Below are 13,233 nucleotides of genomic sequence, written 5' to 3'. Positions count from 1 at the left end.
TTCTCCTTTTCTACCCTCTGTTCTCCTCCTCATGTCCCCAGCTGGTCCAACTTTACTGGAATGGACTCTGAAAATTTCTAAGTTGCCCTTGCTAAAACTTAGAGGTGTAGAAGAAGTACCAAGAATTAACAAATTTTAGTTAGGTACCTGCTGTGTACCAGAAAGTATATTTTTAAAGACTATTTCTGTCATACTTGGGCACAGTGAACCTGTGGCACTCAGTTTGATCAAAGATAAGAGTAACGTGGATCATAAAGGAATGGAAGATAGAATGGTTCAGTTAGCAGTGCGAGTCTATGTCTATCCCATCTATAAGGACAGAATTTCAAGATATTTAAGTACTCCACAGAATCTTTTTGACTGGGAAAATTATTTTCTTCAGGGGTGTGAACAGATGTCTAATCTCAGAACTTCTGGGATCACTTCTTGGTGCCAGTGGCCTTCGGGACTTTGAGCACGTTGAAGCGCAGTCTTGCTCAAGGGTTGGCACTCGCCCACCATGACGATGTTGGACATCCCTGAAGCAGGGCAACGGGTGCACGGACATGATCCCGTGGTTGTACTTTCAAATGTTGTGGAGGTAGGCTCAGAGGATGACAGTGGTCCTGTGCATCTTCATCTTGGTCACCACACCAGACAGAATCCGCCCTCGGATGGAGACATTACCAGTAAAGGGACATTTCTTGTCAATATAGGTGCCCTCAATCGCCCCCTTGGGCACCATGAAGCCAAGACCGATGTTTCTATAGTATCACAGAAACTTCTCCTTGCTAGTTCCTCCAAGCGGGCCCTCTTCTTATTTTGAAAGATGGTTGGCTGCTTTTGGTAGACATGCTTGGTCTGAATGCCTACCATCTTCCTGGCCACCTAAAGAAAGGGTAATCCAGAAAATCTTAACTTTTCTGCCACTTATTGTGCTAATGTTTTTACTTATAGCACAATTTACTTATACCACCTTATAGCAGCCACAGTGACACTGGAAAGAACACACACACACACACACACACACACACACACACACACACACACACATATCATTCCGAGGTCCTTTGGTGTCCTTTTTCCCCCCAGGAGTTCAAGAGTCCTTCAAGGGCCCAGACATGTCTGCTCTCTCCTTTCTGCTCCACATCAGAACTTGCTTTCCAGAGCCCCCACTTACTGCAGTGTGACACCAAAGAGCTAGACGGCGATTAGGTACCTCACCCTCCTTCTAGGACAGGAGAAAAGCTGAGAGGGTAACCAATTGCTCAGGATCACACAGTTAGTTATAAGGAGATGGGATTTGAGCTCAGACCTCTGAATGCCCAAGTGAGTGTTCTTTCCAACGTATGATGTGGCCTTGTATTAATACGTCATTTAGAGCCTACAATGGCCCTCCTTTTTCAGATATTTGCATTTTCTCGAGATCAGAACTTAAGTAAAATAATAACATGAAACTTTACATTAGATAGGATATGGGGGGAATCCTAGAGCTCTTCGGAAGTTCCTAAAACCGCATCCTATAGCTGCCTGCGTAGCAATCTTAGGGCACGCAGGAAGTCACTCACAACTTCTATTTTACTGAGAGAAAGGAGAAGGATCATGTGATCGGCACCTGCCATGTGTCAGACACGTGCTACACATTTTACCTGTGGGACCTCGTTTCATCTTTAAAACAAGTCCATTAGGCAGCTGTTATTGTCCCCATCTATAAACAGTGTGGGGGTACAGCACATATTTCTTACGCTTTGTGGCTGTCTTTGGAAACTTGCTCCACACTACAGTCATTTCCCACATTACGAATCTGGGGATTCATAGGCAGAAACTCAGACTCCCTTTCCCCGCACGTCCCCAACTCAGACTCACACAAGTCTCAGAAGGAGAGCGGTATGAAGAAGCCATGCTGTCCTAAATCCATTTTCCTGGCTTGGACAGCAGACAGGAGTCTGGTCTTCAGTGACAGGAATGACAGAGAGCCTTGTGTGCCATGCGCAGGCATCTTCAGCACCAGCCGCAGCAGCGGGGCTGGGGGCTGGCCGACACCGTCCTGCACGGTGGGTTTGGTATGGTTTCTGGCTGTGCAGCCTCCAGACCTGACCATCTGCCTCTCCCGGAGAGTCTACAAACTCCTGAATATCCCTTAATAAATCCCCTTCTGCTGAAACTAGCTGAAGTGGCTTCTGGGGTTGGCAACAAAGACCCCAGTCCACAGTTCAAAACCACAGTGAGATACCACCTCACACCCATCAGGATGACTACTGTCAAGAAAATAAAGAAAAAGAGAGTAACAAGTGTTAGTGAGGATGTGGAGAAACTGGAACTCTTGTGTACTGCTGGTGGGAATGTAAAATGAGGCAGGTGCTGTGGAAGACAGTATGGTAGTTCCTCACAAAATTAAAAACAGACTTAGCCTACGATCCAGCAATCCCACTTCTGGGTGTACCCAAAAGACTGAAGTCAGGGTCTCAGATATCTGTACACCTATATCCATAGCAGCATTATTCACAACAGCTAAAATATGAAACATGACATATGAAAATGGAATGCCAATTGCCAGAGGCTGGGGTGGGGTGAATCGGAAGTTACTGCACACTGGGCACAGCGTTTCCGCTTTACAAGATGGACAGCGCTCTAAGATGGTGGAGACGGCTGCACAACATGAAAGCCCTTAATATGACTGAGCTGTCCACTCAAAATGGTAAAGACAGTACATTTTATGTTATGTGCATCTTACCACAACTTAAAAACAAAGACAAGACTGACAGTACCAAGCGCTTGCAATGATGTGGGGCACCTGGGACTCTCCTGCTTTGCTGATGAGTGTGAAAATGGTACAGCCATTGTGAAAAACCATACGGCGGTGCCTTGGAAGGTTACACAGACGTTTGCCATATAATCCTGCCATCCCAGCTCTACGTATGCACCCACCTAGGCCGCAGAAGAACTGATTGATAAGCAGGGCTCGGGGATGGGCGGCGGGAAGGGTAACATGAGGGGTACCTGTGGTGATAAGAGCTGTTCTGTAGGTTGACTTCATCGATGTGAATATTGGACCATAGTTTGCCAAGATGTTACCATCTGGGGAAACTGGGCAGACAGTTTACAGGATCTTTACAACTGTATGTGAATCTGCAATTTACCTAAAAAAAAAAAAAAAAAAAAAAAGAGAGAGAGAGAGAGAAAATCCCCAGACCAATACAAGAAGTAATTTTCCTGGTTTCACACAGCCAAAAAAGGGTAGAACCCAGATCTGAACCCTGGTCTGATTGGCCCTCTTCACGTGCTGTCCCCTTCCTCTGAGACCGTCCGTTGAGCGATCGCATGCTGTGAGCACTCAACCCTCACAACGACTTGGAAGGTAGCTAATTTCTATGTTGCAGATGACACGAAGGAAGCATAAGGAGGTCGAGCCACTTGCCTGAGTCCTCACAGATGGCTCACAGCAGAGCTAGAGAGCCGTCTGGCCCCAGAGTCCATGCTCTTACTAGGAAAATCAGGTCAAATGATGCTGAAGAAAAATAAATATGTTGCTGTATAAGGTGCAGGATTTCTTATTGTTTGGGGGAAATATACCTTAAATGTGTATTTTTTAAATGGATTTGTTTTAGATGCCTCACAATACCTCACTGCTAATACTTGATGAGCCATTCCTGTGAAAGCTGCTTACAATAATAGGATTTCCTCCTGTGGTTGTAACTATGATCTTCACTCAATCCTCGACATGTATGCAGCTTAAAGATGACCTTGTGAAACTATTTACATCTTTTGGATCAACAGATGCCTAAAAATTCAATGGTTGACATGGGAGATGTATCTAAGGTCCAGTGGTTTCTGTTTGTACAAAGAGTTAGACACCAGTGAATAAGCATCACAAAGTTGAGAGGACTTAAAGTATTAACTCCATTCAAGAAATGAATGCAGTTTTATAACAATCTATATGAAAAGAAATCTCACTTTAAGTGAAGAGTATTTTTAAAGTGCAAATAATTCACACTCCCTGTCCTCTCCCCCACCTTGTCACATCCATGAATATTTCTATTTTGATACTGGGTTTTCTTAAGGCAGATTTCTATTTCTTTAGCCACACAACTGGAGTTCCCTAATTTGAAGCCGCAGTGGGGTATGGCAGGTGGAAAAAATACAAATCAGAATTGAGACCCAGGCTCTCGGCCCGTTTGCTGCCCACAGCAAATTTGTTGTTTGCCTCGGAATGCCTCATATACATTTTCTGTATCTGTTTCCCCAAGTGCCAGGTGTGCCTTCTCGTCTTCCCAGACCCATGGGAAGTATTTTGAAAAGCCCTCCATGTTCTCCTATCTAGTTTCCTTCTTGTTTTGAGTTTGGAAAGGAAATCATTCCATGGGCACACACAGAAAATAGTTAATAACTACCGTTTAGGGACACTTACGTTTCAGGTTCAATAACCACATTATCTTGAGTCTTTATAACAATCCTACATGGTAGGATATATTAACTGGTTGGAATTATTAACAGCCCCATTTTATAAAAGAAGCAGCAGAGGGTGCAGAGGCAGGAGCACTGGCCATGTACACAGACATGGTGTTTGAGCTCGGGAAAGTCACTTCTTGGTCACCCGTGCCCAGTGTGGTGGCCGACACGTACCAGCTCTCAGGAAAAGCCTGCTTTCCAAACAGCTGTTTCTGTGTCATGGCTTTAAGCTGAAGTTCAGAAAGTCATTAATGTGCTTTCCTATTTCTTCAGTCTCATAAATTTACCTTTGGAAAATTTACCTTCTTTTCTAGCATGTAAGGGTTCAAAATCATAAAGCATGGAAATGTACATAGATTGCCTTATTTAAGATAAGTGTGGTGGGCAATCTAATGTCCAAGGTGGCAAAGAGATGTCCACTTTGAGGTTTTGAAACTTAATTTCCTGAAGAAGGATCATTGTATACAGTGACTCATCCACTGGTGGCCCAGGCCCAGCTACATAACTCTCCCAAGGTTTTAGTGTTAATATTGCTGAGCTCTTAAGGCATTTGGGTTCAAGGGTGAAAGTACTGGGTGGTTGCTTTAAAATCTGGAAATGCAAAAAAGGTGTTGAGGTTGTTAAGATTCAGAAACAAAGAAGGCTTTTTAGAAGAAGGGGTTCTTTAAAAGGATAGCTTGCCATATGTAAAATGCAATAAATATTTATTTATTTATTTTTTTAGAGAGAGAGAAAGTGTGTGAATGAGTAGGGGTGGGGAGGGGGAGAGGGAGAGAGAGAATCTCAAGCAGGCTCCACGCTCGGCGCAGAGCCCAGACACAGGGCTCAATCTTATGACCCTGAGATCATGACCTGAGCCGAAATCAAGATTCGGACCCTTACTCCACTGAGCCACCCAGGCGCCCCTGCAATAAGTATTTAAAGGGAAAAACACACACAAAATAACTAAGGTTATGTTAATTAGGGATGAGAATACTTTATTTCACCATTGGCTAGGCTCACAAAGTCAAGGATGATAGGCCCTTATTTAATTTACAGTTATTTTCCCATATGTACATTAATTCACCAGTCTCCAGATAAGGGGAACAGTTACTTACATGTTTAGCGGTGATCTGTCACTTTACCTTGTTCACAGATGGTCCTCGTTGTCACCATTCCCTGTGGCACCTCCAAAGCACGGGCTTTGCAAATAGGTGCAGTTGGGTTTGAAACCTGGCTTTCCAGCCCCAGAGAGCTGGATGGCTTGTCTACTCTGACCGACCTCCCTGAGCCTCAGCTACCTCTTTTATAAAATGGGGCTGTTAATAATTCCAATCAGTTAATAGATCCAACCATGCAGGATTGTTACAAAGATTAGAGATAGTGTGGTTATTGAGCCTGAAACGTAAGTGTCCCTAAATGGTAGTTATTAACTACTCTGTGTATGCCCCTGGAATGATTTCCTTTCTAAACCCACTTAAAGCAGGGAAAGTGAATTCCAGTATTTCCTCAAGCAGCTGTATAGTGTCATTTTAAGATCACGGTGACTCAACTCCCTTTTCCTTAAGGAAATAGAATTGGGAAAAAAAAGAAAAAGCTTCCAGCATTGCCCTGTGTTGAGCACTCAGAGGAGGTGTCAGTACTCTGCCCAACCTCGAGGGGAGGTTAGTTCTCCAGAGTGTGAGAAGAAAGCCTAATGACAAGACTCATCTTCCCGGCAGCTCTAAAAAAAGGAGGGTGCTACATTGTGCACTATAAGTACTTTGGGTCAATTCCCAGTGTCCTATACCTTCATTCAAAAATCCTGACAACTGGGGTGCTTGGGTGGCTCAGTTAGTTAGGCATCTGCCTTCTGCGTGGGTCATGATCCTGGGGTCCTGGGATGGAGCTGCTGAGCGGGGAGTCTGCTTCTTCCTCTGCCCCTCCCCCTGCTTGTGTGACTCTCAAAAAAAGAAAAACAACTTTATAAAAAAATAGTCCTGACAACCACCCCTACACATTAGGTACTTTTAGCGAAACAGGAGCAAAGGTTCTGGACTCACTGCCTATGTCCGCCTCTCCGCTTCACAACTCACTAGCTTTTTGCCCTTAGACAAAGGACTTAGCCATTCTAAAACTCACCGTCCTCATGTGAAACCTCTCGATAATGTTGTGCCCATCTCCCAGGGCTGTTGTGAGGCTCACGTATAAAATATTCTGAGCATGACGCCAGCCAGGAAGAAAACACTAAACAGTTGTTATTGTTTACACAGTAGTAATTGTCTTGCACAATATCAAACACTAGTAAGAAGGTAGAAATCCTAGTCTTCTGACTCCAAACCCCAGGCTCCTTCTCTCTCACCATGTGTTACCCTGCAGAATGTTTCCTGCTTCCTTCAATGATTAAAATACCTCAGTACTGTCTGCGTAATCCACGGACACCAAAGAATTCTAATGATGCAGAGCTACAAATAAAAGATCATGGTAAGGAGAAAAAGAAAATGTTGTCTCACTGTTCTTTGCTCTTGCTCGAGAAGGAGGGCCCACATATCGGACCCTGTCTCAGTTCCCAAGAACTCTACTTCCCAGGAGTTGTATTTCTCTGATACCAAGACGGATTTCAGTCCTGCCGACCAAAAGCACTCCCTGTGGTGATTTGACGGTAGAGAGGCCACATTATCCTCTCTGTTTGGTGCTAAATGGTGACATCAACTGTTTATCTCCCTTTCAAAGTGATCCTCTAGTATTTTGCTCCAACTTCCTTCAAACAACAAAACTGGTGCTGTTGCCAGTCACGCTGGCTTTCTGGTTCACTGCCCACGGAGGCCGAAATAAATGGTGCCCTTGCTCCCTACTTTAACTATCACTGGGCTGGGCACAGTTCCAGGCTCCTTGGGTACTGAACCTTGCAGGGTCCATAAAGTTAATTTTCCAGACTCACTGCAGCCTGGCATGAACTTCAGACAAGGCAGCTCTGGAGAAAGTCACAATGACTTTCCCATATCACTTAAAAATAATTTTTTTAACTTGTCAAAAAGAAACATTCACCAACATAGACCATAGGCTGGTCTTAATACATTGCAAAGTTTAAATCATACAAAGAGAGTTCTCTGAAAAGAATGGATCTCTGATTCTAGAAAACAGGAATAAAAAGATATCTAGAAAGTCCCCAACTAGTTGGAAATTAAACAACACACTTCAAAATAACCCATGGGTCCAACAGGAAGTCACAAGATAAGTTGGAAAATACTTTGGGCTGAATGAAAATACAACATATTAAGATTTCTGGGATGCATTTAAAGTAGTGCTTAGAGAGGAAAATATATGGCACCAAAGGCTTATATTATAAACAAGAAATATCTAAAATTAATGGTCTAGGTTTCCATCTTTAAAAAACTAGAAAAAGGGACGCCTGGGTGGCTCAGTTGGTTAAGCGACTGCCTTCGGCTCATGTCATGATCCTGGAGTCCCGGGATCGAGTCCCACATCGGGCTTCCTGCTCAGCAGGGAGTCTGCTTCTCCCTCTGACCCTCTTCCCTCTCGTGCTTTCTATCTCTCATTCTCTCTCTCTCTCTCAAATAAATAAATAAAATCTTAAAAAAAAATTAAAAAAAACTAGAAAAAGCAGCTAAAAGTAAAGCAAACAGAAAGAAAAAATAATAAAGAGATGAAATCAAAGTGAAACAGAAAAATCATAGAGAAAATCAACTAAATCAAAAGCTGTTTCTTTTAAAAGACCAATAAAATTGATAAGACTTAGTCAAACTGATCAAGAAAAAGAAGGGGAAAAAACATATTATTAATATCAAGAATGACACAGGGAACACCACTATATATCCTGTAAGTACTAAAAGGGTAATAATGTAATAGTATTATACAGTAACAACATTAAAAGGATGATAGTGTAATATTGTTATATATGAACAACTTTATACACATAAACTCCAGTATCTAGATGAAATAAACAAATTCCTTGAAGATACAAGCTACCAAGACTCACTCAAGAAAAAATAGATATCCTGAATAGCCTTATATATTTTATTAAAGAAATAGAACTTGTAGTTTAAAACATTTCAACAGGGAAAACTCCATACTCAGATGGCTTTATTGGAAAAATTCTAACAAACATTTAAGGAATAAATAATACCAATTTAATGTAAATGTCTCCAGAAAACAGAAGAGAAGGAAACACTTCCCCATTTTATGAGATCAGTATTACCCTGACACCAAAACTAGACAAAGACATTACAAGAAAACTATTAGATCAATGTCTCTCAGAAATATTAATTCAAGAATCCTTAATTAAATGTGACTAATTGACTCCTGCAACGTAGCAAAATGATAGAATATCATAACTAAGTTGGATTTATCCCAGGAAGGCAAGTTTTGCGTTCAACATTTTAATTTCTTACTTTTATTTATTTCTTTGTGTTCATTTATTTTTAAAGATTTTATTTCTTTGACAGAGAGAAAGAGCACAAGAAGGTGGGGTGACAGGCTGAAGGAGAAGCAGGCTCCCCACTGAGCAGGGAGCTGGACATGGGGCTCCGTCCCAGGACCCTGGGATCATGACCTAAGCTGAAGGCAGACACTTAATGGACTGAGCCACCCAGGTGTCCCTCAACATTTTTAAACCTATGAATATATTCATAGGTATACATTCACTGTATCAACAGACTAAGAAAAAACATATGCTCATCTCAATAGATACAGAAAAGTATTTGGTAAATTCAACATCCATTCACAATTAAAAAAAAATTCTCAGCAAATTGGATTACAGAAAACTTTCTCAATCTAATAAAGGGCTTCTATGTCAGTTCTATATTGCAGCAAAACAACCCCAAAATATGAATATTAAACACATATTATCTCACAGTTCCTGCAGATTAGGAATCCAGATACGACTAGTTAAGGGCCTCTGACTCAAGGTCTCTCACAAGATTGAACTTTTGTCGTCAGTTGGGGCTATAGTCTATTCTGGAAGCTCACTGGAGCAAGAAAGGCAGTGGGGAGATCCACCTCCAAGTTCATTCCCATGGTTGTTGGCAAGATTCAATTCCTCACGGAACATGGGACTGAGTGCCTAAATTCTTGGCTGTTGGCCTCCTCAGAACCTTGCCATAGGGCAGCTTGCAACATGGCATCTGAATTCCCTCAGGGGAAGTGAGCAAGAGAGTACCCAAGGCAGAAATCCATCTCTTTGTAAGCTAATCTTGGCAGTGATATTCCATTACTTTTGCTATATTTTATTCCTTAGAAGCAAGTTATGAGGTCAAGCCCATGCTGAAGGGAAGGAAAACACACAAGGGCATGAATACCAGGAGGCAAGGCTCTTTAAGGGCCATTTTAGAGGCTGCCTACCACAGCATCTACAAAGAGATCTAACTGACATCATACCTAGTGGTACAAGACAATGCTTTCCTCCTAAGATCAGTAATAGAAATGTCTGCTCTCCCTGTTCCTGTTTGATGTCACACTGGAGGGCCTATCACGTGCAAGACGGTGAGAAAAAGTAAGAAAAGGTATACCAATTAGGAAGAACTAAACCTATCCCTATTTGCTGATGACATGACTGTCTATATAGAAAATTCCAAGGAATTTACCAAAAGCTAGAACTTGTGAGAAAACATCCAGAAGGTAAATAAGTGTATGGAAAACTGCTCAACATTAGTTATTAGGGAAATGCAAATTAAAACCACAAGAGCCAATTACCTACCTATTAGAATGGCTAAAATCAAAAGACCTGAATATGAAGTGCTGGCAAAGATACAGAGTAACTGGAACATTGCTGGCAGGAATGTAAAATGGCACAGTCACTTTAGAAAACATTTTGGCAATTACTTACAATAACATATACTCATCCTGTGACGCAGCAGTACTCCTCCTAAGTATTATTTTCCCAAGAGAAAGGAAAACATATACTCACACAAAAGACCACGCATGAATGTTTATAGTGGCTTGATTTATAATCACCAAGACTAGAAACAACTCAAATGTTCTTCAACTGGAAATAAACAAAGTCGGTTTATCCATACAATGGAATACTACTGAGCAATAAAAAAAAGAATGAACTACTGAGAAATGCAACTACATGGGTGAAACTCAAAAGCATTATGTTAAGTAAAAGAAATTTAGCCTCAAAAGGTTACATTTATATGACATCCTGGAAAAGGCCAAACTATAGAGACAGAAAACACATCAGCGGTGGCCATTTGCAAACAATTTCTAGGAGGTTCACAGCTCACCTGTAGCTCATCCCTGGACCCCCTCTAAATGCGACTCCCTGGTCAAGGCAGCCACCAATTCCTCTCCTCCCAGCTTCAGCTCCTTCCTGAACCCTATTCAGATTCACCTTTAGTGGCATGCTGCTTGGTGCATAGACAGTATGACACTTTTCTCTCCTCAGGTGTCACTTCCAGGGCAAACACCCGTCTCAGTGCTGGGCATATGGAATGGGTTAGATGATAAAGTACTGTGGCAGTCTGCCTAGTAGCAAACTATTTCATGATTTCCCCAGGTCCATGAACTTCCCACAATTGTGCTCAGACTTGAGTGAGTAGGAACCAGTTGGGAGACGGATGGGAATAAGGAACCTAAGACAGGGGCACCTGGCTGGCTCAGTCGGTAGAGCACAGGACTCTTCACCTCAGAGTCCTGAGTTTGAGGTCCCCGTTGGGCCTGGAGATGACTTAAGAAAAACAAAACAAAACAAAAACCCTAAACCAAAGTTGGTTCTGTAAAACTCCATCTCCCACATCAGAAAGCCCAGCTATATAAGAAGTCGATGGTGATGGACCCGCAGGCTAATGGAGGGCCGTGCTGACTTTAAGCAGTTTCAGTTGGAACTCCTTCTCCCTCTTTTCCTCTCTCTCTGCCATTCATTCATTCATTCATTCATTCACTCATTCATTCACATTCGTTGACTGGATGCTACAGCACTGATCAGGACAGACATAAAGGCGTCTGCAGCCTAGCACCGCGTACGACGGAGTTACCGGTTCTCAGACCGTGTGGGGCCCGCCCTGCCCGAGAAGTTCGGAGCGCGTGGGGGTTGGGGCAGGGGTGCTCCCGGCGCAGGCGTCTTCCCAGCCGACGCTGCTAGAGCTGCGTTTTTCACGCGCTGCTGGAGTCTGCAGGCCTGCAGGCCTCCTCTCCCGGCGGAGGGACGCACGGGCACCCGGGCCCCAGGGCCGCCCACCGGGGCCCTTCCCCGCCGCCGGGGCGCGGCGGCCCCGCCCAGGCCAGGCCGGGGCTGGGGCCCGTTCCCACAGGGATTGCGGCCGGGGCGGTGGCGAGGCGGGAGCAGGGCCAGGCCGGGCAGCCGCGGCGCCGTGAGTCCGGGGCGGGGAAGGCGCGCGGGCCGGGACGGCGGGCCTGGGCGCCACGTGGCGCCGCTCGAGGCTGCGCGGCGCGGGCCGGGCGCGGGGGGGGGGGGGGGAGGGGGACGGCGCGGTCCTGCTCCCGCGCCTCGGGCCCTCGCCTCGCCGCCCCCGCGGGGCCCCGGCAGGTGTCTCCTTGCCCAAGGGAAATGAGAACCGGGGAAGCCCGGAGCCTTCCCCGTCCTGCAGCCGGCTCATGTGTCTTAGATCGGATGAACTAGAACGTTAAACAAGATAATCTTGCAACCCGGTTCGTTTTAGGATGACGGGTTGCGTTTCTACTTGCAGGGTGTATACCGGACGCTTAGAATTGGGTTACGGAAGGCAGCGAGCTCTAGGCTGTCATCCCAGATCTCGTTTCCATGGCCGAGGGGCGAGGTTTAAGGACATGGGTGGATTCCTAAATCTTTAACAAGTGCCCTTCTGTTCCAGGTGCTTGACAAAGACCCATCGTTGAGTGGGGCTCTAGTGCAATCTGTTTGAGCCAGTACTCCATAAGCGACATTTTCAAACTATGTGAAGATCCGTTTTAAGATTTATTCCTCTATGATGGAGAAGTATGAAAAAATTGGGAAAATCGGCGAAGGATCCTATGGAGTTGTTTTCAAATGCAGAAACAGGGACACGGGTCAGATTGTAGCCATCAAGAGATTTCTGGAATCAGAGGATGACCCTGTCATAAAGAAAATCGCCCTTCGAGAAATCCGCTTGCTCAAGGTAATGGATTCTTTAAAGTGAATTTTATAGGGACTAAAAAATTAAAGTGAGTCGTGTTATGTCTAATAAATGTGTTAAGATGTGGTAACATCTCCTTCCTGCACGGACTTTTGTCCTCAGTGACACAAATGGGACGTCTGTGTACAAGTCACCAATTACTTGGGGGAGCGGTCGGGACCTGTGCAGGGAAAGGAGTTCACTTTTGGAGATGCTGTGGGGTGTTTCATTTTTCTTCCTTGAAATTTCTCTCCCATGTGAGCGCTAGACCTGGCTCTTGAAGAGCCATCAACTTTGATAGTACAGGAATTTACCACAACTCCAGTTTGCTAGCATTCGTGAGTTTTAAACTTCCAGACCATCTTCTGTTGACATTCTCAGCCCATTAAGAGAATTAATCATTCACCTGTTTTCCAACTGCTAGGAAGCTGACAGGTTTTCTCTACACCTCACACTAATCTGCTGCTGAACATCATAATGTCCTATCTCTAGAAAAAGGATTCTTCTTAAAGAAGTGAAATGATCACTTTTAAAATGTTTGTTAACCCTAGAAGACTGTGAAATCAGAGCGGTGGAAAAAGTTTATTACAAGCTGAGAGCATCTTTTCCTGTAATAGGAAGAGGCTGCTTTTCCGAATGTCTGTGAGGAAACCTAAACCCCAACATAGAGTGTGACATGTAATGAACATAGTGGGGTTAACTTGGTTTCAAACAGTTAGGGCCTCTGTGTTCGGACATGTATAACCAACTCTAT

At 44.0% G+C, this 13,233-nt stretch overlaps 1 protein-coding gene and 1 pseudogene across 7 annotated transcripts in view; one reads left to right on the top strand and one right to left on the bottom strand.

The window, feature by feature from the left end:
• Nucleotides 1-353: 353 nt before the first annotated feature.
• LOC112822783 (small ribosomal subunit protein uS17-like) lies at nt 354-11,509 on the bottom strand (annotated as a pseudogene).
• Nucleotides 11,497-13,233, top strand: part of CDKL1 (cyclin dependent kinase like 1) — a 56,938-nt gene continuing 55,201 nt past the window's right edge. For 2 of the 7 annotated variants that reach the window (XM_073895190.1, XM_073895191.1), the window contains exons 1-2: nt 11,497-11,717; nt 12,198-12,482. In XM_073895190.1, coding sequence (XP_073751291.1) covers nt 12,312-12,482 — 171 coding nt within the window. In that variant the 5' untranslated portion in view covers nt 11,497-11,717; nt 12,198-12,311. Of the gene's footprint in view, nt 11,718-11,921; nt 12,016-12,197; nt 12,483-13,233 lie in introns of those variants that run through there. The other 5 variants (XM_073895189.1, XM_073895185.1, XM_025870089.2 and 2 more) reach the window with 5 other exon arrangements.

The sequence above is a fragment of the Callorhinus ursinus genome, unplaced genomic scaffold (genome assembly GCF_003265705.2).
Source record: "Callorhinus ursinus isolate GAN/ISIS: 27379988/994484 unplaced genomic scaffold, GSC_fseal_2.0 scaffold8, whole genome shotgun sequence".
In the NCBI taxonomy this organism is placed as follows: domain Eukaryota; kingdom Metazoa; phylum Chordata; class Mammalia; order Carnivora; family Otariidae; genus Callorhinus; species Callorhinus ursinus.
The sequence above is the reverse complement of the archived record's forward strand: the minus strand, read 5'-3'. Positions and strand labels throughout refer to the sequence as shown.